Here is a 21,855-nt window from a genome sequence, read left to right on the forward strand (position 1 = left end):
TAGAATTAACTGCTTCTTTTGCTACATAAAATTAGTTTCTCCCAAACATCCCCTGGAATTGTCACCTCCACCTTCTAAGTCTGATACAGCGCTGAGACATAGCGATGGGTGGGTGTGCCAGGCGGCTGGAGGTGCTGTGGCGCTGTAAAGAACAAGGTCCTGGCAGCGATGGATGGAGGTGCGGGAGGCCGGGAGCACTGAAAGAGATAAGTACTCATTTATTTATTTATTTTACTAAAGTCAGACAACCCCTTTAATGAATTTCCCCCAAGTCTCAGTTTTACCTAGATGATTCCATTAAATTTGCCGATTTTGCATTGATCGATCAAGGAGGTTCTGAAAGTGATTTTGATTTGCTTTGTGTTTGGTTTATCATATATTTGTACTGTATATCTATATATTTTATTATATATTTTTATATATTTTTGTCCTGTGTAGGCACACTGAATATTAAAGATGCTCTCCGAGGCTGCTCCACCAGAAGCTTCTGTGACATACTTGGAAACCAAAATACTTACATCGATGGTCTATATGTGGACAGCAAGATGTATTGCAGCGATGGAGCCGCCAACCTCCGTCCCGGATTTCTGATTTCCATAATTACAGTCCTGCTGACCAAATTCATGCTTTAACCGAGAAGTTTGATAACTTTCCGTAATAGAAGAGTTACTCAATTTTAACAAATATTAATTACATTGATCCATGCGAAGTGATCAACGGCCAGAACTAATGGCATGAAATGGACTCTGATTATCCGGATCTTCTATTGGGGACTGGGAAGTTTATTCTGAAACTAATTTTTTTTAAACCACACCCTGTTTTTAGGAGCTTTACAAAATTGTCAAATATTGAATATATAACACGGTGTGTGTAGTGTTGTCCTGGAAATTGCTGCTGAATTCATAGTTTCATAGTTTATACGGTTGAAAAAAGACACTTGTCCATCAAGTTCGGGTGAATTTAGATTGGTGCATCTCCCATAGTGCATCATGTCTAGTGTAGGGTCTAAAGAAGGCGGAGAATCACATAACAAATCTTTTATTAAGTCAAAGTTTTAAAACAATCGAACCTCAAACTCTCTGCATCCGTTAATAGAGGCCTCTCCACTGATTCTATTTTAGTTATCATTTTTTTTCTAAACTCCACTATTCCTAAGCGATCCGTTGTTATAGATTCAGCACACAATGGGGCACATTTACTAAGGGTCCACGGACCGCATTTCTGTTGGGTTTCCCGACTTTTCCCGATTTGCGCCGCATTTAACAGGGGTTTTTGGTGCATGCGATCAGATTTTGGCACAATCGCGCCGACTTTCATGGGACACAAATCAGGGGGCGTGGTCGTCGGACAACCAAACTTATTCGGACTGAGTGCGGGCTTTAAAATTCAAATTGTGTTGCAAGACAATGCACTTACATGCACCGGGAAGAAGAGGGTGATCTCCGGCGGACCTCAGCAGGGAAGCGACACTTGCAGGATATCGGGTGCACGATCTTGGTGAATCGCGCCGGACTTCACCCTCGTCAGACCGTCCAGATCGGGGATCGTCAAAGGACCGGGTAAGTTAATTATGTTAATTACACTCTGTATTGTTGCATGGGTGGGCCTGGAGTCCTGTTGATATTACAAAGTGTAACTAGCACAGTAAAGAGCTTAACTAGCACATTGGTCATCAAAACTAATTGCCTTGAGAGCAATAAGGGCAAAAGTAAAAAAAATTCTAACTGGGCCAAAATGGAACAGCACCTTTAAGAATTCAAAGAACAGGTACAGATTTGGCTTTTCTGGTGCTTGGAGCAAAGTTGAGTCTCAGGGTCCCATAATGCACCGCTCCACTAGAATATTTGAGCATGAAGTCTATTGCTCCTTGCTCTGCCATTGCTTTTACCTGTATTACAATCAGTGTTGAGTCCTGATTTCGAGGGTCCCAAGGTCCAGTTTATGCGGCTATTTTCATCCCCCCGATAAGTCAAAACTAAAATTGTTTTGCAAAGTTTGATGTCACTAAGTTCCTAAGAGAAGTGCAAAGTGCACTAAAAGTTCTCTGCCCGTGTATAATGCAGGTTGCATCACAAAGGGGCACATTTACTTACCCGTCCCGTCGTGTCCACCGATCCGGAATGTCCGCCAAGGATTCGGAGCTGCCGCGATCCACTTACAGGGTGCGTCTGTCCGATTTCTTGAATGAGTCGCTTCCCCACTCAGGTCTGCCAGAGTTCACTATCTTCTTCCTGGTGTATGTGAGTGCGTGTCTTGCGACACAATTAGATTTTTTAAATTCCACGGTTTGTCCGAATCAGTCGGGTTGTCCGGCGGCCACGCCGACCGATTTGTGTTGCATGAAAGCCGGCGCCGATGCACCACAATCTGATCGCGTGCAACACAATCGCCTGTGCAGAACAGAAATAGTCGGGAAACCCGACAGAATCGCGGTGCGCGGACCCTTAGCAAATGTGCCCCAAAGTGTTGTGTGCGCCTGAAATACACTGAAGAGAACAGGCAAAGTCTGACAGAAAACTGGCACACGGCCCTTACTAAAATGTTTAGCATCCAGCAATATATACTGTATAATAGAGTAATATTCCAGCCCTGAGGGCAGTGTTCTGCTGTACAGCCAGGAATCACAACTGCTGATTATGTAAGAAATTTTCCGAGGTGACTCATGTGAGAAATCAAAGCAACAGAGATCAAACCTGTAAAGCAGGTTATTACAATGATAACATAGGAAAGCCATGTATCAGTCTCCAGACTCACAACTCTTAAAGGAAATATTTAATTTCATCAAAGCCTGTGTGTAGGTACAAAATAATGCCCCCTATGTACAAGAATATAACTACTATAATACTGCCCCCTATGTACAAGAATATAACTACTATAATACTGCCCCCTATGTACAGGAATATAACTACTATAATACTGCCCCCTATGTACAAGAATATAACTACTATAATACTGCCCCCTATGTACAAGAATATAACTACTATAATACTGCCCCCTATGTACAAGAATATAACTACTATAATACTGCCCCCTATGTACAAGAATATAACTACTATAATACTGCCCCCTATGTACAGGAATATAACTACTATAATACTGCCCCCTATGTACAGGAATATAACTACTATAATACTGCCCCCTATGTACAGGAATATAACTACTATAATACTGCCCCCTATGTACAAGAATATAACTACTATAATACTGCCCCTTATGTACAAGAATATAACTACTATAATACTGCCCCCTATGTACAAGAATATAACTACTATAATACTGCCCCTTATGTACAAGAATATAACTACTATAATACTGCCCCCTATGTACAAGAATATAACTACTATAATACTGCCCCCTATGTACAAGAATATAACTACTATAATACTGCCCCCTATGTACAAGAATATAACTACTATAATACTGCCCCCTATGTACAGGAATATAACTACTATAATACTGCCCCCTATGTACAGGAATATAACTACTATAATACTGCCCCCTATGTACAGGAATATAACTACTATAATACTGCTCCCTATGTACAAGAATATAACTACTATAATACTGCCCCCCTATGTACAAGAATATAACTACTATAATACTGCCCCCCATGTACAGGAATATAACTACTATAATACTGCCCCCTATGTACAGGAATATAACTACTATAATACTGCCCCCTATGTACAGGAATATAACTACTATAATACTGCCCCCTATGTACAAGAATATAACTACTATAATACTGCCCCCTATGTACAAGAATATAACTACTATAATACTGCCCCCTATGTACAAGAATATAACTACTATAATACTGCCCCCTATGTACAGGAATATAACTACTATAATACTGCCTCCTATGTACAAGAACATAACTACTATAATACTGCCCCCTATGTACAAGAATATAACTACTATAATACTGCCCCCTATGTACAAGAATATAACTACTATAACACTGCCCCCTATGTACAAGACTATAACTACTATAATACTGCCCCCTATGTACAGGAATATAACTACTATAATACTGCCCCCTATGTACAAGAATATAAAAACTGGAATACTGCCCCCTATGTACAGGAATATAACTACTATAATACTGCTCCCATATGTACAAGAATATAACTACTATAATACTGACCCCTATGTACAGGAATATAACTACTATAATACTGCCCCCTACGTACAGGAATATAACTACTATAATACTGCCCCCTATGTACAAGACTATAACTAATATAATACTGCCCCCTATGTACAGGAATATAACTACTATAATACTGCCCCCTATGTACAAGAATATAACTACTATAATACTGCCCCCTATGTACAAGAATATAACTACTATAATACTGGCCCTATGTACAAGAATATAACTACTATAATACTGCCCCCTATGTACAGGAATATAACTACTATAATACTGCCCCCTATGTACAGGAATATAACTACTATAATACTGCTCCCATATGTACAAGAATATAACTACTATAATACTGCCCCCTATGTACAGGAATATAACTACTATAATACTGCCCCCTACGTACAGGAATATAACTACTATAATACTGCCCCCTATGTACAAGACTATAACTACTATAATACTGCCCCCTATGTACAGGAATATAACTACTATAATACTGCCCCCTATGTACAAGAATATAACTACTATAATACTGCCCCCTATGTACAAGAATATAACTACTATAATACTGCCCCCTTTGTACAAGAATATAACTACTATAATACTGCCCCTATGTACAGGAATATAACTACTATAATACTGCTCCCATATGTACAAGAATATAACTACTATAATACTGCCCCCTATGTACAGGAATATAACTACTATAATACTGCCCCCTACGTACTGGAATATAACTACTATAATACTGCCCCCTATGTACAAGACTATAACTACTATAATACTGCCCCCTATGTACAGGAATATAACTACTATAATACTGCCCCCTATGTACAAGAATATAACTACTATAATACTGCCCCCTATGTACAAGAATATAACTACTATAATACTGGCCCTATGTACAAGAATATAACTACTATAATACTGCCCCCTATGTACAGGAATATAACTACTATAATACTGCCCCCTATGTACAGGAATATAACTACTATAATACTGCCCCCTATGTACAAGAATATAACTACTATAATACTGGCCCTATGTACAAGAATATAACTACTATAATACTGCCCCCTATGTACAGGAATATAACTACTATAATACTGCCCCCTATGTACAGGAATATAACTACTATAATACTGCCCCCTATGTACAGGAATATAACTACTATAATACTGCCCCTATGTACAAGAATATAACTACTATAATACTGCCCCCTATGTACAAGACTATAACTACTATAATACTGCCCCCTATGTACAGGAATATAACTACTATAATACTGCCCCCTATGTACAAGAATATAAAAACTGGAATACTGCCCCCCTATGTACAAGAATATAACTACTATAATACTGCCCCCTATGTACAGGAATATAACTACTATAATACTGCCCCCTATGTACAAGAATATAACTACTATAATACTGCCCCCTATGTACAGGAATATAACTACTATAATACTGCCCCCTATGTACAGGAATATAACTACTATAATACTGCCCCCTATGTACAGGAATATAACTACTATAATACTGCCCCCTATGTACAAGAATATAACTACTATAATACTGCCCCCTATGTACAAGAATATAACTACTATAATACTGCCCCCTATGTACAGGAATATAACTACTATAATACTGCCCCCTATGTACAGGAATATAACTACTATAATACTGCCCCTATGTACAAGAATATAACTACTATAATACTGCCCCCTATGTACAGGAATATAACTCCTATAATACTGCCCCCTATGTACAGGAATATAACTACTATAATACTGCCCCCTATGTACAAGAATATAACTACTATAATACTGCCCCCTATGTACAGGAATATAACTACTATACTACTGCCCCCTATGTACAAGAATATAAAAACTGGAATACTGCCCCCTATGTACAAGAATATAACTACTACAAGAATTGACATGTATATTGTACTGTAATCTGCAGATTACCTAATAACATGTGTAACGTTATCTTTTATCTTCTACATTATTTGTACATATTTCTAGGCAACATTGAAACAATTGATCCTCAGACCCGGTAACATTGGTCAGTGAGTCACAGCAGATTAGTTTACTTTTCCTCTCTTGTAAGAGATGATGGATGTGTTGGGGTCATGTGATAATAATGTACAGATCTCGGAGCTCGCGCTCTGCTGCAGACTCCACAACAATTCTACATTCAGTATATACTTCCATACAGTGATGTTTACATTGCTGGGTGTCGCTTGCTGTTGAATGCTGGTTTCTCCGATGTTATAGAGGATCTACATAGATGAAGACACCAGATTCACTAGAAATATATACCCGTCCCACCCAAATAATGAAGCGTAAGGTCCAGACACCTCATTAATAATAATAGTAATAATAATTCCTTTATTTATATAGCGCACACAGATTACACAGCGCTGCACAGAACTTGTCCAATCCGTCCCTGTCCCCAATGGGGCTCAAATCCAATTAAGGAGGGATGGAGTCATCAGTGGTCAATCTCCAATGATCAGTTCTAGTGCATAGAGGATAACAATTCATCTTGAGCCCCTTTAAAGAGATCCTGCCATTTGTTTTCCCTGTCTGTGACACTGTTACAGATGAACTCTGGTCTTCAAAAAAGTTAAGGCACATATAATGGGGCAGATTTACTTACCCGGTCCGTTCGCGATCCAGCGGCGCGTTCTCTGCGGTGGATTCGGGTCCGGCCGGGATTCATTAAGGCAGTTCCTCCGACGTCCACCAGGTGGCGCTGCTGCACTGAAGAGCATCGGAACGCACTCATTCCTAGTGAAGGTAAGTGCAAGCTCCGCGACACTTTTTTCTTTTTTAAATGCGTCGGTTTTTCCGAATCCGCCGGGTTTTCGTTCGGCCAATTCCCCCCCATTTCCGTCACGTGCATGCCGGCGCCGATGTGCCACAATCCGATCACGTGCGCCAAAATCCCGGGGCAATTCAGAGGAAATCGGCGCAAATCGGAAATATTCGGGTAACACGCGAATCGGGCCCTTAGTAAATGACCCCCATTGTGATCGAGAGTCTTTCAAAATAAAGGCTTTACACTAGACCATCTGACCCCAACTTGAAGTTTTCTGTGCACTTTGCCCCATTGTCCTCCATTTCTAGGTGATCAAGTTTCCTTGGTAGGAGATTAACAAATCTTAACTTCATCAGAGACAAATACATTGAATAGAGACCATACATGTGTAAGGCCTAGTGCCCACAAGCGAGTTTAATGCACCCAACTCGGGTTAAACTTGTATCATGTGCTCGTTGGAATGTCCAGCCCAAACACTCATAAGCCATTACTGAACTAAGCATGTCAGGCCAGCTTGGTTACGGTCTATGAGCATTCGATCCAGGCAACCGAGCAGGCACACAATGTGAATTTGATGCGAATTGCATGAATCAAACTTGCTTGTGGGCAGTAGGCCTTACACATGTATGATCTCTATTCGAGAAAAGAGGGTCTCCGATCAAGTTAAGGATTGTTTAATCTCCTACCAGGGCAACTTGAACACATAGAAATGGAGGACAATGGGACAAAGTGCACAGAAAACTTCAAGTTTGAGCTTTAGCGTTCTACTTGCCTTCGGAGAAGATTACCCTTTTTGGTAACCTAGTTGACTTGATTGTAGATGGCAGATTAGTAGGTGAAGGAGTATATACAAGTCCTGGTAACTTGCTTAACATTTTTGGTGATCACTTGTTGACTTTAAAGATGGCCATCCAATTTTTCTAAAAACCCATGGATTAAATTTAATCCAGGTTCTTCTCCCCTTCACATCTTTGTTGTCCTAGTCCTCCGGGGATCCCCTTTGTGCTCCTACAGACTCTAAACGCAATTCATCAGTGGTACAGCTAAAGACTACTGACTTTGGGGCTACTAGGGTCTATTTTTTAATGTAGGGTGGACCCCTAGCATCATTTTTAATCTGGACACAGGAACCACAGTCCGACACTAAACACAGGTCGCAGGGTTAATGGAAAACCTGAAGATGGAAAACCTGGCCACGCCACATGCCAAGCCGGATTGTCTAGCCAGATACAATAATTTGATGACCAATTTCACGTCACTAAACATCACAAAGTTTTGGTAATGCACATCTTAATAAGAGATGTTTCCACTATTTTGATCGATCTTGATTTTTTTTCCAATGTTGGGAAGCTTGTATTTTTTGCATTTGCATTTGAACTAAAAGCCATGGAACGGTTCACATGGAGACAGAAAGAAAGAGCAAACAACTCAACGTATCCAATACACAAGACAATAGGCCTCGAAGTGCCACCGACTTCTCCATTCATGGTTGTTGCTGCGTCTTTAAGAAACAATCACAGAGCACGGATATGTGACAGCTGTACTATAGGTGTAGTATAGGACCAGAGGAGACACCTCCTTATACAAACTCCATGTAACATTGCTCCATCACAAGGACTGATACATAAATAGGAGTGCAGGAGGGATCACCGCGTCTACTGAAGCTATTCTGAAAGAGTCTACCAGCCATGGGCCACCTCCTGGGATACCTGCTCATTATCTCTGCTCTAACCGTAACAGGTAAGAGGCTTATTATTATATTATTATTTTTATTATTTTACCTTATATAATTAGTATCAATGTCCTTACTACATTCTTACCGATTTTTACTATATAGTTGTATATTAAATTTTTTTAATATGTTATATTATTCAGAACATAACATCTATAGTATAAAAACAAAGTGACTGGAAATGTGTACAGCAGTTTCGTGGTGGGAAAGAGTTGTATTCGCAGCATTTAAACACAAGGGGGGGTCATTTACTAAGGGCACGATTCACGTTTTTCCGTCGCGTTACCTGAATATTTCCGATTCGCGCCGATTTTCACTGAATTGCCCCGGGTTTTTGGCGCACGCGATCGGAAATCGCCATGCATTCGACGGAAATCGGGGGCGTGGCCATAAGACAACCCGACGGATTCGGGAGGAAACTCATTCTGTAGGAGAATAGTTAAAGAAAATCTATCATTAAAATTCATCATGATTAGGGCGGCATGGTGGGTGAAGTAGCACTTCTGCCTTGCAGCACTGAGGACCTGGGTTTGAATCCCACCCAGGTCAACATCTGCAAAGAGTTTGTATGCTCTATCTGTGTTTGCGTGGGTTTCCTCTGGTTTACTCCCACAATACAAAACATACTGGTAGGTTGTTTAGATTGTAAGCCCCATTGGGGACAGGGACCAATTTGACTTGCTTTGTGCAGCGCTGTGGAATCTGTAGGTGCTATATAAATAAAGAATTATTATCATGATAAACCAGGGACATTACTCATAGATCCAGTCACCATTACTATGGTAATCTTTTAAAAATTTTTATCATTGCTCTCTTTCCTTCTAAAAGCAACTTGTATAATTATGCAAATGAGCCAGAAAGGTTCTGGTGGCGTTACAAGAGCCCCTGGCTTCACAGGAGGAGCTCCTCCTGCTCACTCTGCCCTTCCTCCTCCCTCTGAATGCTATAATATCACACAGTAAGAGCAGGGAAGTGCTCACGCTCAGTATAACAGACTGGGAAGCTGCAGCATAGAGGGTCTCTGTTATATCCCTCAGAGCCCTTTTGGCTCATTAGCTTAATACATGTTGATTTTAAAAGGAAGGAGGCCATGAATAACAAATATAAGAAGATCTATGCATCTATGGGTCTATGAGTAAGAGCCCCTGGTTTATCATAATGAATATTTTATGATGGATTTCTTTTAACGAACAGATGTATTTATCGTTAACCAAATAAGGGACAGGATTTTTTATTTATTTTTTTTAATTGTATACAACAAGCACTTGAGCTCCACCTAGTGGTAACTGTGGTTAAACGACAACTTAATTGTTGATCCTTTTGTCTGTTCAGGGGATTTGGAGATCTGTAAGTGCACATGTAAGAAAGAAAATCACACTATTCAAATTTGAACATTTGCTTACATTTACACCAGCAGTGACATCTTCAAGGGATCTCAGCACTGCATCTTCTTCATGGCATGAACCCCATTATTCTGTGTCTTCCAGGATTGTCTCTGTCATGCACTAAGTGCATAGATTTTAATGGCGCTCAGTGCACAGGAAGTAGTGAGACCTGCTCATCCGGGAGCTCCTGCGCGACCGCGCTCAGTGTGACCACAGTAGGTAAGTCACATACCTATTCTGCATGGCTAGGGATTAGGGCATAGTTTTAGCGGGAGGATCATAGGTCACTATGCAAAATCTATGTTTGGCCTCCTCCTACCAAACTCAAATTCTCTTTATAGTCTCTGGCTACAATGAGGCCTGATTGATGTATTACTCCATGTATCTGCTATGGTGTGCACTGAATCTTCCCTTGACTCTTCTATCTAGGTCTAGATACTATTGGTCGCAACCTAGACCTAGACCTAGGCTAAGGCCTAGATGATGTAATAATCCATATACCTGTGCTTGTGTGCTTCATATATTGACTGCTCTGACTCTTCTGTCTAGGTCTGGGGACAGGAGGCCTCACACTTCGCTCTGAGGCCTGAATGATATACCATTCCATGTTTGGTGGCAGCGTGCTCTATATCTTCTCTTGACTATTCTATCTAGGTCAAGACACTGTAGACCCTGAGGCCTGAATGATGAACTACTCCATGTATCTGCGCTAGTAAGCTCTATATCTTCTCTGACTCTTCTATCTTGGTCTAGGGCCTGTAGGCCTCACACTTAGCCCTGAGGCCTGAATGATGCACTACTCCATGTTCCGGTGGGAGCGTGCTCTATATCTTCTCTTGACTCTTCTTTCTAGATCTAGACACTGTAGACCCATGTACCATGGCCATGACCATGTACCTGCGATACTCCATGTACCTGCACTCGTGTGATCTGTATCTTCTGTGACTCTTCTAATTAGGTCTAGGTTCCTGTAGTCCTCAAGCTAGACCCTGAGCCCTGGGTGATGCACAACTCCTTTGGCAGTGTGCTCTATATCTATTCTTGACTCTAGACTAGACACTGTAGACCCTGAGGCGTGGACGATGCACCATTCCACGTTCTTGCACCAGTGTGCACTATATCTATTTTTGACTCTAGATCAGATCTAGATCTAGACACTGTAGACACTGAGGCCTGGATGATGCACTACTCCATGTACCTGAGCTAGAGTGCTCTATATCTTCTCTGACTCTTCTATTTAGGTCTACGCAGAGTAGGCCCCACACTAGATCCTGCAGGACTGAATATCAGTAGCCCTTCTGGCTTATCTAAAGCCTCTGTGCTGTATCCCCTTCCAGGCCTCCATCCTGGGGCTTTCCTAATAAATGCTCCCAGGGACATTGTGAATAGTTTAGTGGGCACTTGGAACAATTTATCATATCATATGATGCCTATGGCAAGTTCCTGCTACCGTGTGAAGCCGACTCTCTTTGTTCTCCACCCTGCCCGAAACTGTCTCCCTTGGCTATAACAAAATTTACCTATAACTTTTGTTTGCCCCTTGGAACTGGTGAGCTCCATGGATTCTATTTTTCTTTAACTGTAACATTTTTCATGGATATTAATAAGTCTGAGGCGTTTACCGCATAACATTCCTGTCCACTGGTGCAAGAGCATAATCTGAGACCAGGAACTGCACCACAGGATCATCCATTGGGGCAGGTTGTAGTAGCAGGAATGTGGGTAACGTTGAGTTTATACAGAAACCTATCTGATCCCTGGATCAGTGGGATTGATCTTGGAAGTTGGACCCATATTTATTTTGACCTGGCTATAGGCCAGAATTTTTCTATCCCTCACTAATCTGTATGTTATTCTCATTTACAGGCTCATCAAACCAATCTTTAACTTTGTCTCGAGGATGCGCCCCCGTTAACCAGTGCAATATCACCGGGAGTCTGACATTTCAAGGTGGATACGTCAGGATCTCCACTACTTGCTGTAACAGTGACAGCTGTAGCTCAACAAGCCCAACGTGTGAGTGACTACATATAATGTAAATGATGGTGGCCCCGTAGTGCCAAATGGTTGTGTAACTACATGTTCTTAAAATGATAAGAAAGAGATCCGCCATGTTTTCTTCATGTATCCAGTGCCAGCCACAAGTTCTCAGGGGAATGGACTGACATGCCGGACCTGCTCCACAGACACCACTGACTATTGCTACACTGGTGATACCTTACAATGTCACGGGGATGAGACCATGTGTGGGCGTCTGTCAACATCCTTAACAGGTAATAATATGTTGGTCTAGTCCTTACCTTAAAGGAAATTTACAACTAAAATAAATCATGATAAACCAGGGACACTTATTCATCGATCCAGGTACCGTGACTGTGGTATCTTCTTATATTTATTATTCATGGTCTCCTTCCTTTTAAAATCAAGTTTTACAGTTATGATAATGCACCAGAAGGGCTCCTGGGGGCGTTACCAAAGCCTATCCGTGCAGTGGTTTTACACGTCCCCTGTATCTTTTTATAACTTTTATTGTGTTAATATGCTAATTTTCTAAAGAGGCTACTGGGACGTGGAGTAGCCAGAGATGAGGCTACAGGGCGCGGCTACTACATGCCCCAGTAGCCTCTTTGATCCTCCTATCCCCATATCTTCCGCGTAGCTGCGCGCCATAGTCCGAGAAGCCGGAGTTCTGTGCATGCGCAGTAGCTCCGGCTTCAAAGCAGTGGCCGTATGCGCAGAACGCCGGCTCAGACAAGGGTGGCAGCTCCTTGTAGCTATGCGCCGAAGATATGGGGGTAGGAGGATCAATGAGGCTACTGGAGCGTGGAGTAGCCGAGCTGTGTAGCCTCAGCTCCAGCTACTCCACGCCCCAGTAGCCTCTTTAGAAAATTTGCATATTAGGGGAAAAAAAGTTATAAAAGATACAGGGGACGTGAGGATTAGCCCTTACAAGGGCTACCCTCACATCCAATAGAGGCACCTACCACCCGATCTACCTTAACAGGTAGATCCGTGGTGGCAGGTTTCCTTTAATGGTACAAGAAAGGTTTCTTCATACCAATTGGGTTGGGTTTTTAAAAAGTTTCTTTTTTATTCTTCAGGATCTGCAACTGTGACCAATGCCATCCGTGGCTGCGCTACCCCTAGCGTGTGTAATATACTGGGCACCCAGCAGAGCACCTATGGGAGCCTAAATGTGGTGGTGAAAACCTACTGTAGCAGCGGGTGCATTGGCCTCCAGGAAAGCTTCTATTTATCCACATTGATGATGTTGTTCCTGATAAAAGTTTTACTTTAGAAAAGACTTGAGTACACGAGGACTGAGCAGACGGGCGGCTACAATCTTCATGCTTTTTGCATTTCCTACAAAAGAAGTAGCAAAATTGGAAATGGAAAATTGGAATAAAATGTAAAAACTAATTGTTCTTACTGTGTTCTCTTTATGAATGTACAGTATGTGTTCCATATCATACGCAGATATATGCAGGCGTTATGGGGGTTCTTTACATACTGGGGTGTGTGGCTTCATCTTAGTTATACAGGGGGGGGGGCATTTATCAGATCTTCTACCCCAGTTTTTGGTGTAGAAGCACTGAAATAATCACGTTCTCTTGCGCTTATTTTTTTGGCAATGCTACCTCCACGCCATGTGGGGATGCCGTGTACTTTCAAAAAACCTTCCGAATTAAAATACACCAGGTCGGACCCTGCATAGTTTTGCCATATGCCACTGCCTTCTGACGGATACATCAAGACGTCTAAGCCTCTTGATGTATCCGTCGCAACAGAAGGGGACGCGGCCTTTATTACCTCCATAGTATTCATAGGGGCACATTTACTTACCAGTCCCTGGTGCGTTCCCCGATCCAGAATGTCCGACTGGAATGCACTGTGCAGCGATTCACTAAGATTGTGCTCCCGATATCCTGCATGTGTCGCTTCCCCGCTCAGGTCCCCGGAGTTCACCTTCTTCTTCCTGGTGTATCTAAGTGCATTGTTCTGCAACACAATTTTAAAGTTAAATCCTGCGCTCAGTCCGAATCCGTCGGATTGTCCGACTGTCCGCCCCCTCCCCCCGATTTCTGTCGCATGAAAGCAGCCCAGCTGCGCCAAAATCCGATCATGTGCAACACAATCCCCTTCCAAATAGCTGCCACAGCTGCGCAAATCCTGAAAATTTCCAAAATCTGCCAAAAGTGTGTCCCTTGGACTCTTAGTAAATAAGCCCCATAGTGTCTGATAGATGCAAGTCTCACATCTGGAATCTGCATCTTTCTCCAGAGTAGAGATTCCCTGTTCCCAACCAACTTCACTTGCGGCAGCTGCCACATACAGGTGGAGAATGAGGACTTCACATGTAAAGGAAATGGGGTGTTTTATTGCGAGGGTAAAATTATCTTCCATATTTAACGTTCAGGCTAAATATAATAGAACCAGAATAGCACTTACCTTACATACCTGAGTATATACAGTAGTTATAGCTATCCTTTATAGAGAATAGTACCTAGAGGGACAATATTTATGTGTCATAAGCAATTTGACTCTTCCCCCTCCCATTGTGGTCCTTCTTCTTCTCTCTCTCACATTGTGGCCGCTGTCCTCCTCCCCCTCACATTGTGGCTCTTCTCCTCCTTCCCCTTACATTGTGACCCTTCTCTTCCTCCCCCTCACATTGGGGACTATCTCCTTTTCCCCCTAACATTGCGGCCCATCTACTCCTCCCCCTCACATTGTGCTCCTTCTCCTCAACCCCTCACATTATGGCCCTTCTCCTCCCCTCCTCACATTGTGACCCATCTCCTTCTCCCCCTCAGATTGGGCCCCTTCTCCTCACGTCCCTCACATTGTGGCCCTTCTCCTCCTCCCCCTCACATTATAACCCATCTCCTTCTCCCCCTCACATTATGGCCCATCTCCTCCCCACCCTCACATTATGGCCCATCTCCTCCCCACCCTCACATTATGGTCCATCTCCTCCCCACCCTCACATTGTGGCCCTTCTCCTCCTCCCCCTCACATTATAACCCATCTCCTTCTCCCCCTCACATTATGGCCCATCTCCTCCCCACCCTCACATTATGGTCCATCTCCTCCCCACCCTCACATTATGGCCCATCTCCTCCCCACCCTCACATTATGACCCATCTCCTCCCCACCCTCACATTATGGCCCATCTCCTCCCCACCCTCACATTATGGCCCATCTCCTCCCCACCCTCACATTATGGCCCATCTCCTCCCCACCCTCACATTATGACCCATCTCCTCCCCACCCTCACATTATGGCCCATCTCCTCCCCACCCTCACATTATGGCCCATCTCCTCCCCACCCTCACATTATGGCCCTTCTTCTTCTCCCCCTCACATTGTGGCCCATCTCCTCCCCACCCTCACATTATGGCCCTTCTTCTTCTCCCCCTCACATTGTGGCCCTTCTTCTCCTCCCCCTCACATTATAGCCCATCTCCTTCTGCCCCTCACATTATGGCCCATCTCCTCCCTACCCTCACATTATGGCCCATCTCCTCCGCACCCTTACATTATGACCCATCTCCTCCCTACCCTCACATTATGGCCCATCTCCTCCCTACCCTCACATTATGGCCCATCTCCTCCGCACCCTTACATTATGGCCCATCTCCTCCCCACCATCACATTATGACCCATCTCCTCCCTACCCTCACATTATGGCCCATCTCCTCCCTACCCTCACATTATGGCCCATCTCCTCCGCACCCTTACATTATGGCCCATCTCCTCCCACCCTTACATTATGGCCCATCTCCTCCCACCCTCACATTATGGCCCTTCTTCTTCTCCCCCTCACATTGTGGCTTGTAGGGTTAGGGGTTAGGGTGGCTAGCCTCCTTCCCCTTACAATGTGGCCCTTCTTCTCCATCCCCTCACATCCATATTATGATAGTATGATTAGTATCACAACAATACTAATTAATTAAAATTTCTGATTGGCTGAGAGAAAGCATATTATATATCATGTGACTGCACGGAAACAGGAAGTAGTTGCTTTTTTGTAGTTTGTGGGGTTGTCTGCTGTTTGTAGCTTTGAATATTTCAATGAAGCATTTTTAAAGGAAACCTACCACGAGGAATCTACTATAAGAAGATGTGATGGCAGATTCCTTCTGCTGCCTCCGCCCTAATCTGTAATGTAATAATTCGTAATGTAATAGCTTGTTAAAAAACTTTATTCTAGTAATATCTAAATTAGCTGCAGAGGCTACTGGGGCGGGGTGTAGCCTTAGCTCCCAGTGCCCAGCCAGGCTACTCCACACCCCAGGAGCCTCTGCAGTTAATTTACATATTACAAAAATAAAGTTTGTAACAAGTTGGGTTCCAGGATTATTACATTACAGATTAGGGCGGAGGCAGCAGGAGGAATCTACCATCACATCTACTGCTGATAGCAGATTCCTCATGGTTTCCGTAAAGTGATCTCCACATTTTCATAGGTTTGGCATGGTGACTGTCATGGTAGATTTTGGGCAGAGGTAGGTGAGTCACAATCATATGATAACTGATGATGTCTGTGGTCTGGTTAAACCTTGCGATTATCTCTGCTGTCATCTCATTGAATTGTAATGAGTCACAATAATTTCGTAAGCAATAAACTGTTTATTGCCTAATGTTTGTATTTTGGAACCCACCTGGGGAAAAAAAAAAGTTTGAAAAAGTTTTTAAAATAGAATTGAAAAAAAAAAAAAATTAAAGGTTCGTAAAATGCAAAACAAAAACCTAATTGTCCAAATGATTTTTTATTTGATGGCTTCACCTGCCAAATAAAAAGAATTAAAAAGTGATCGGAATTTCCCCAATGAGCTGTAGATGAAAATATAAAAAAGGTACAAAGGCTTTCCCCTACATAAGGACACCTGACTTACAGACGACCCCTAGTTACAGACGGACCCCTCTGCCCACTGTGACCTCTGGTGACCTCTCTGGATGTTACTGTAGTCCCAGGCTGCAATGATCAGCTGTAAGGTGTCTGTAATGAAGCTTTATTGATAATCCTTGGTCCAATTACAGCAAAAAAATTTGCCAATCCAATTATCACTGGAGCAAAAAATTATAAAATATACTGTTCTGACTTACATACAGATTCAACTTAAGAACAAACCCAAAGAACCACACTTATGTTCCTACAGGCCCCTAGCACTACTTATCGCCCAGCCAACCAATCGGCAGCCCTGCTAGCTTCTAATGTAAGAAGTTATTGCCAATGCAGCCAATCGGCATCCTGTTCATCACGCCAGTATGTTGTTTGCTGCTGTTTTGGAGTCTGCCAATAAAAGCAACCGTGAATTGTTTAAAGATCTCCACTCCACTCTGTGAGTGTCCCTGACCTGCACTACCATCCCCATCCTCCCACATAACATCTGCCGGGGAGATGCATCTACCCTGGGAGTGCCCCCGGGGGATACCTTCTACACACTTGGCCTCCTTCTCTTCCTGCTTCAGAACTGCTGACCCAGGTGGGTATTGATGAGGCCTACAACAGAAACGCAAGGGTTCCGTGACAGCTGCGGCCTGACCACAATCATAGCCAGCAAGTTCAGGTTCCAGTTCCTGCTGCCCCTGCATGCTGTCTACCCTGGTGTATAACATAACACATAAAGTGATTGCTCTGTGCTATCTGCGGTACAGGGGGCTATGGGGGTCCACTGGTTCTGTCATATACCAGATGCTTTACGACCCCTGTTACTGTGCTGCTCATACAGATCTTACACTAAGACCTTTTCATCATGAAAGAACAACCACCACCCGTCACCGCAGGAATCATCATGTGTCACCACAAGTGATAAATATAGATACAGAATAATCGGCGTCACATGGAAATAGCTTTATAACAAAAACATCAGCGCTAAAGGAAAATATTTAACTTCTATATATTGTTATAGTGCCCGGAGCTCAGGTGTACTGTTAGAGAGCTCCAAGTCTCCGGGATCTAATGGGTTAACTCAGAATTATAGCGTATTGCATCTCTCCCCACAGCACTGCTGGGGATAGGAACCGGTGATGTCACTATCCATATTAGGACAGTGACATCACTGTGGGAACACCCGGCGATTGGCCAACAATGTGCGCTCCTCCTGAGCATTCAGGGGGCATGGGGGTCCCCGGTATAGCACTGTATAGGCATACAGTTGGATACCTCTGTGCCATACATTGTAAGGACATGACGGAATCCTCCTGATGTGTCCTTACAACATATGGCAAAACGTGATGGGAACCCTGGGGCTCAGTCGCATCTGCACAGTAGAATGGTACAGTCCTAAGATAAATTCTATGTATCACATAGTGAGACTTTTCGATACAAAGTCTCATCAATGGACATATTGTAGTTCTACGGAATAACACAAGAAGCTCTCCTACATCCGTCACTCCTTGTGTTCCCACCTGTCACGTTGCGAAGACTTATCTCTGTGGTTTGTCTTAGTTTTCCTTTTTGTTGTTTGTATGGAGATCCTCTTCCGCCACACCCCGGTGACATAAATGGAGACGTCTCACCACAAGTCTCAGCACTGATCCCGGGATCTCCAGGATGAAGGGTGTAACGGGATTACTCTACGTCCTGGCGCCTCTTATAGCAGCAGGTAGGGTTTGTCATGTGTTTTCAAAAGACTGGTTTTTGGTCCCAAAATATAAAAGAGGGAACTGGTGACCTGGATGTGACGACTCTCCATGAGGTGTGACATCTCCTTATCTCCAGCACCTACAGTCCATCAGGACATCTCAGCAGCTTCCCATGGACCATTAATGGAGCATCGGTGCCCAGGGGGTTTTCCGAAACAGAGATAAGTTTTGTGCCATTAAAAATATTTGAGGACTCATCGATGCAACTTTTCATGGTCTTCACATCTGTAGATGGTAGATATCTGTAATCATGGTGGTAATTACAGCTCACACCTCAACGAGCCCTAATTAAAGAGACTTCCAAGTAATTCTAATGATATTTAATCAGTCCTGTAGACTATGACCACCTTGTGCCCTACTCCAGTAGACCCACCACTTCCCCCCACTCCATTAGACCCACCGCTTGTCCCCCCACTCCAGTAGACCCGCCGCTTGTCCACCCACTCCAGTACACCCACCGCTTGTCCCCCCACTCCAGTAGACCCACCGCTTGTCCCCCCACTCCAGTAGACCCACCGCTTGACCCCCCACTCCAGTAGACCCACCACTTGTCCCCCCACTCCAGTAGACCCACCACTTGTCCCCCCACTCCATTAGACCCACCGCTTGTCCCCCCACTCCAGTAGACCCGCCGCTTGTCCACCCACTCCAGTACACCCACCGCTTGCCCCCCCACTCCAGTAGACCCACCGCTTGACCCCCCACTCCAGTAGACCCACCACTTGTCCCCCCACTCCAGTAGACCCACCGCTTGTCCCCCCACTCCATTAGACCCACCACTTGTCCCCCCACTCCAGTAGACCCACCACTTGTCCACCCACTCCAGTACACCCACCGCTTGTCCCCCCACTCCATTAGACCCACGCTTGTCCCCCCACTCCAGTAGACCCACCGCTTGACCCCCCACTCCAGTAGACCCACCGCATGTCTCGCCACTCTAGTAGATTCACCGTTAGTCCCCCCACTCCAGTAGACCCGCCGCTAGTCCCCCCAGTCCTGTAGACCCACCGCTTGTTCCCCCACTCCAGTAGACCCACCGCTTGTTCCCCACTCCAGTAGACATTCCGCTTGTCTCCCCACTCCAGTAGACCCGCCGCTTGTTCCCCCACTCTTATATTTTATGGGTTTGGGTCAATGAACACAAACTTGAACTTCAGTGAAATGTTTGGATCTGGGTTTGGGTCAACTGCTCTACCAATAACTGGTACGGATCACAGGTATTAACTCTTTAAATGCTACCAGGCAAGCCACCAGGGATATTGAAATGAGCCGCCATTTACACAATGGATAATGGAGTAAAACCCACGATTTGTGCTGCTCATGGTTGTTACTGGTAGAGGTTCAGGTTTGGTATCCAAACCACATTTTAAAGTTCAGGTTTGGCCGAACTTTGGTTCAATAGACGATTAATCACTGAATCTATACATATGTATAACATGTACCTCTATATACTCTGACTTTCTGGGCCACCATTCCCACTGGACGCATTGGCGCAGGCCCTTAAGTTCCTATTACCATATAGAGCCCTTCTGTAATGGCAGCTTAGATGCAGCGGCTTAGTGATATTGATGGTGGATATATCTCAATAGCAGCTTAGATACAGTCAAAGGTTTTTTTTCCTGAAACAGGATGGGTGAACAGATCACGAGAACGGGACATCCAATGTTCTCTCAGGCTCCATGTGGTGCTCAGCAATCTCTGTCAGCTCCAAAGTGACGGATGGAGTAGAATGGTCATACGTGGTCATCTGCTCCATTCATCTCAGGAAGCGACAAGGGGTTCAACGGCGATACCTCAGACCCCATCGGACCTACCATTCTCGTGATCCTGTGGTTATGGCCTAACTTGTTTTGTTGGAAAACCCCTTTGATATTCTCTATTTATGGTAGATTCCTCTATTGTGGCGGTTTAGATACAACAGCTCAGCTCTATGTTTGGTAGATACCTCTATAAGGGAAGCTTAGATACAACAGCTCAGATTTATGTATAATAAATACCTCTACATGATTAGCTTAGATACAGCAGCTCAGCTCTATGTTTGGTAGATACATCTATAATGGAAGCTTAGATACAACCGCTCAGATTTATGTATAATAAATACCTCTACATGATTAGCTTGGATACAACAGCTCAGCTCTATGTATAGTAGATACCTCTATAATGGAAGATTAGTGGGTCAACTTGATGTGTGGTACTCTAAATACCTGTATAATGGCAGCTTAGATACAGCAGTTCAGCTCTATGTATGGTAGATTCCTCTATTGTGGCAGCTTAGATACAATAACTCAGCTATATGTATGGTAGATTCAACTGTAAGGTTAGCTTAGATACAGCAGCTCAGCTCTATATGTTAAAGATACCTCTGTCATGGAAGCTTAGATACAGCAGCACATCTCAATGTATGGTAGATAACTCTATAATATCATCTTAGATACAGTGGGTTACATGTATGGTACTGTAGATAGCTGTATAATGACAGCTTAGATAAAGCAGTTAGTTCTATCTATGGTAGCAATCTGCTGCAGTAAGATATGGCAGCTCTTTGAAGAAGAATGTGCCCCCTAGTGGCTGGGATGTGACGCGCTGCTTGTCACTACTAGTCATAATAATATCTTGCTAAATATAGTTTTGTTAAAAGTAATCTCTCCCTCCTCCCTCTTCCTGTGTAATCTACTAGCAGCGGGGAGTGCAGGGAGACCTGCACTGCTCATTGTAACAGCCTGTGAAGCTGCAGCATGGAGGGGCTCTGGGATTAGCCTCCAGGATTAGCATCATTATAAAAGTTGATTTTAGGCGGAAGGAGGCCATGGATAACAAATATAAGAAGATCCCCACAGTCAGGAGAGTAGATTTCCATAAAGCATAGATCATTATTATAAAATTTCTACTTAAATCCTCTTGTCTCCTTGTAAGTTCAGATTTCGGTTTTCATTATCAAAAATTAGGACCATCACAGGGACTACATAGGGCACTAAATGGTCAATGTGGTCACATTAACAAGTTAAACTTTGAGACAAGGACCAAACTTTCGGATCATGAAGATGGAGAAGAGAAAGGACCACTCATATTAAAGGTGATCTAGAAATTCCACAGGGAAAACCTTTGTATATA

At 43.4% G+C, this 21,855-nt stretch overlaps 1 protein-coding gene and 2 long non-coding RNA genes across 3 annotated transcripts in view; 2 read left to right on the forward strand and 1 right to left on the reverse strand.

Moving 5' to 3' along the window:
- Positions 1 to 71: 71 nt before the first annotated feature.
- Positions 72 to 21,855, reverse strand: part of LOC140065504 (uncharacterized) — a 22,741-nt gene continuing 957 nt past the window's right edge. The window contains exons 2-3 of the long non-coding RNA XR_011847940.1: positions 13,307 to 13,455; positions 72 to 197 (exon numbers count right to left, since the gene is read on the reverse strand). This is a non-coding gene — a long non-coding RNA (uncharacterized lncRNA). The remainder of the gene's footprint in view (positions 198 to 13,306; positions 13,456 to 21,855) is intronic.
- LOC140065503 (phospholipase A2 inhibitor and Ly6/PLAUR domain-containing protein-like) lies at positions 8,588 to 13,483 on the forward strand. The gene is made up of 5 exons (XM_072113101.1): positions 8,588 to 8,715; positions 10,195 to 10,311; positions 11,959 to 12,108; positions 12,225 to 12,365; positions 13,194 to 13,483. The coding sequence occupies exons 1-5, from the start codon at positions 8,664 to 8,666 to the stop codon at positions 13,388 to 13,390; spliced, it is 657 nt and encodes a 218-aa protein (XP_071969202.1). The 5' UTR covers positions 8,588 to 8,663; the 3' UTR covers positions 13,391 to 13,483.
- LOC140065505 (uncharacterized) overlaps positions 18,628 to 21,855 on the forward strand; it is a 4,185-nt gene continuing 957 nt past the window's right edge. The window contains exon 1 of the long non-coding RNA XR_011847941.1: positions 18,628 to 18,704. This is a non-coding gene — a long non-coding RNA (uncharacterized lncRNA). The remainder of the gene's footprint in view (positions 18,705 to 21,855) is intronic.

Source organism: Engystomops pustulosus, chromosome 6 (assembly GCF_040894005.1).
Source record: "Engystomops pustulosus chromosome 6, aEngPut4.maternal, whole genome shotgun sequence".
NCBI classification, from domain to species: Eukaryota; Metazoa; Chordata; class Amphibia; order Anura; family Leptodactylidae; genus Engystomops; species Engystomops pustulosus.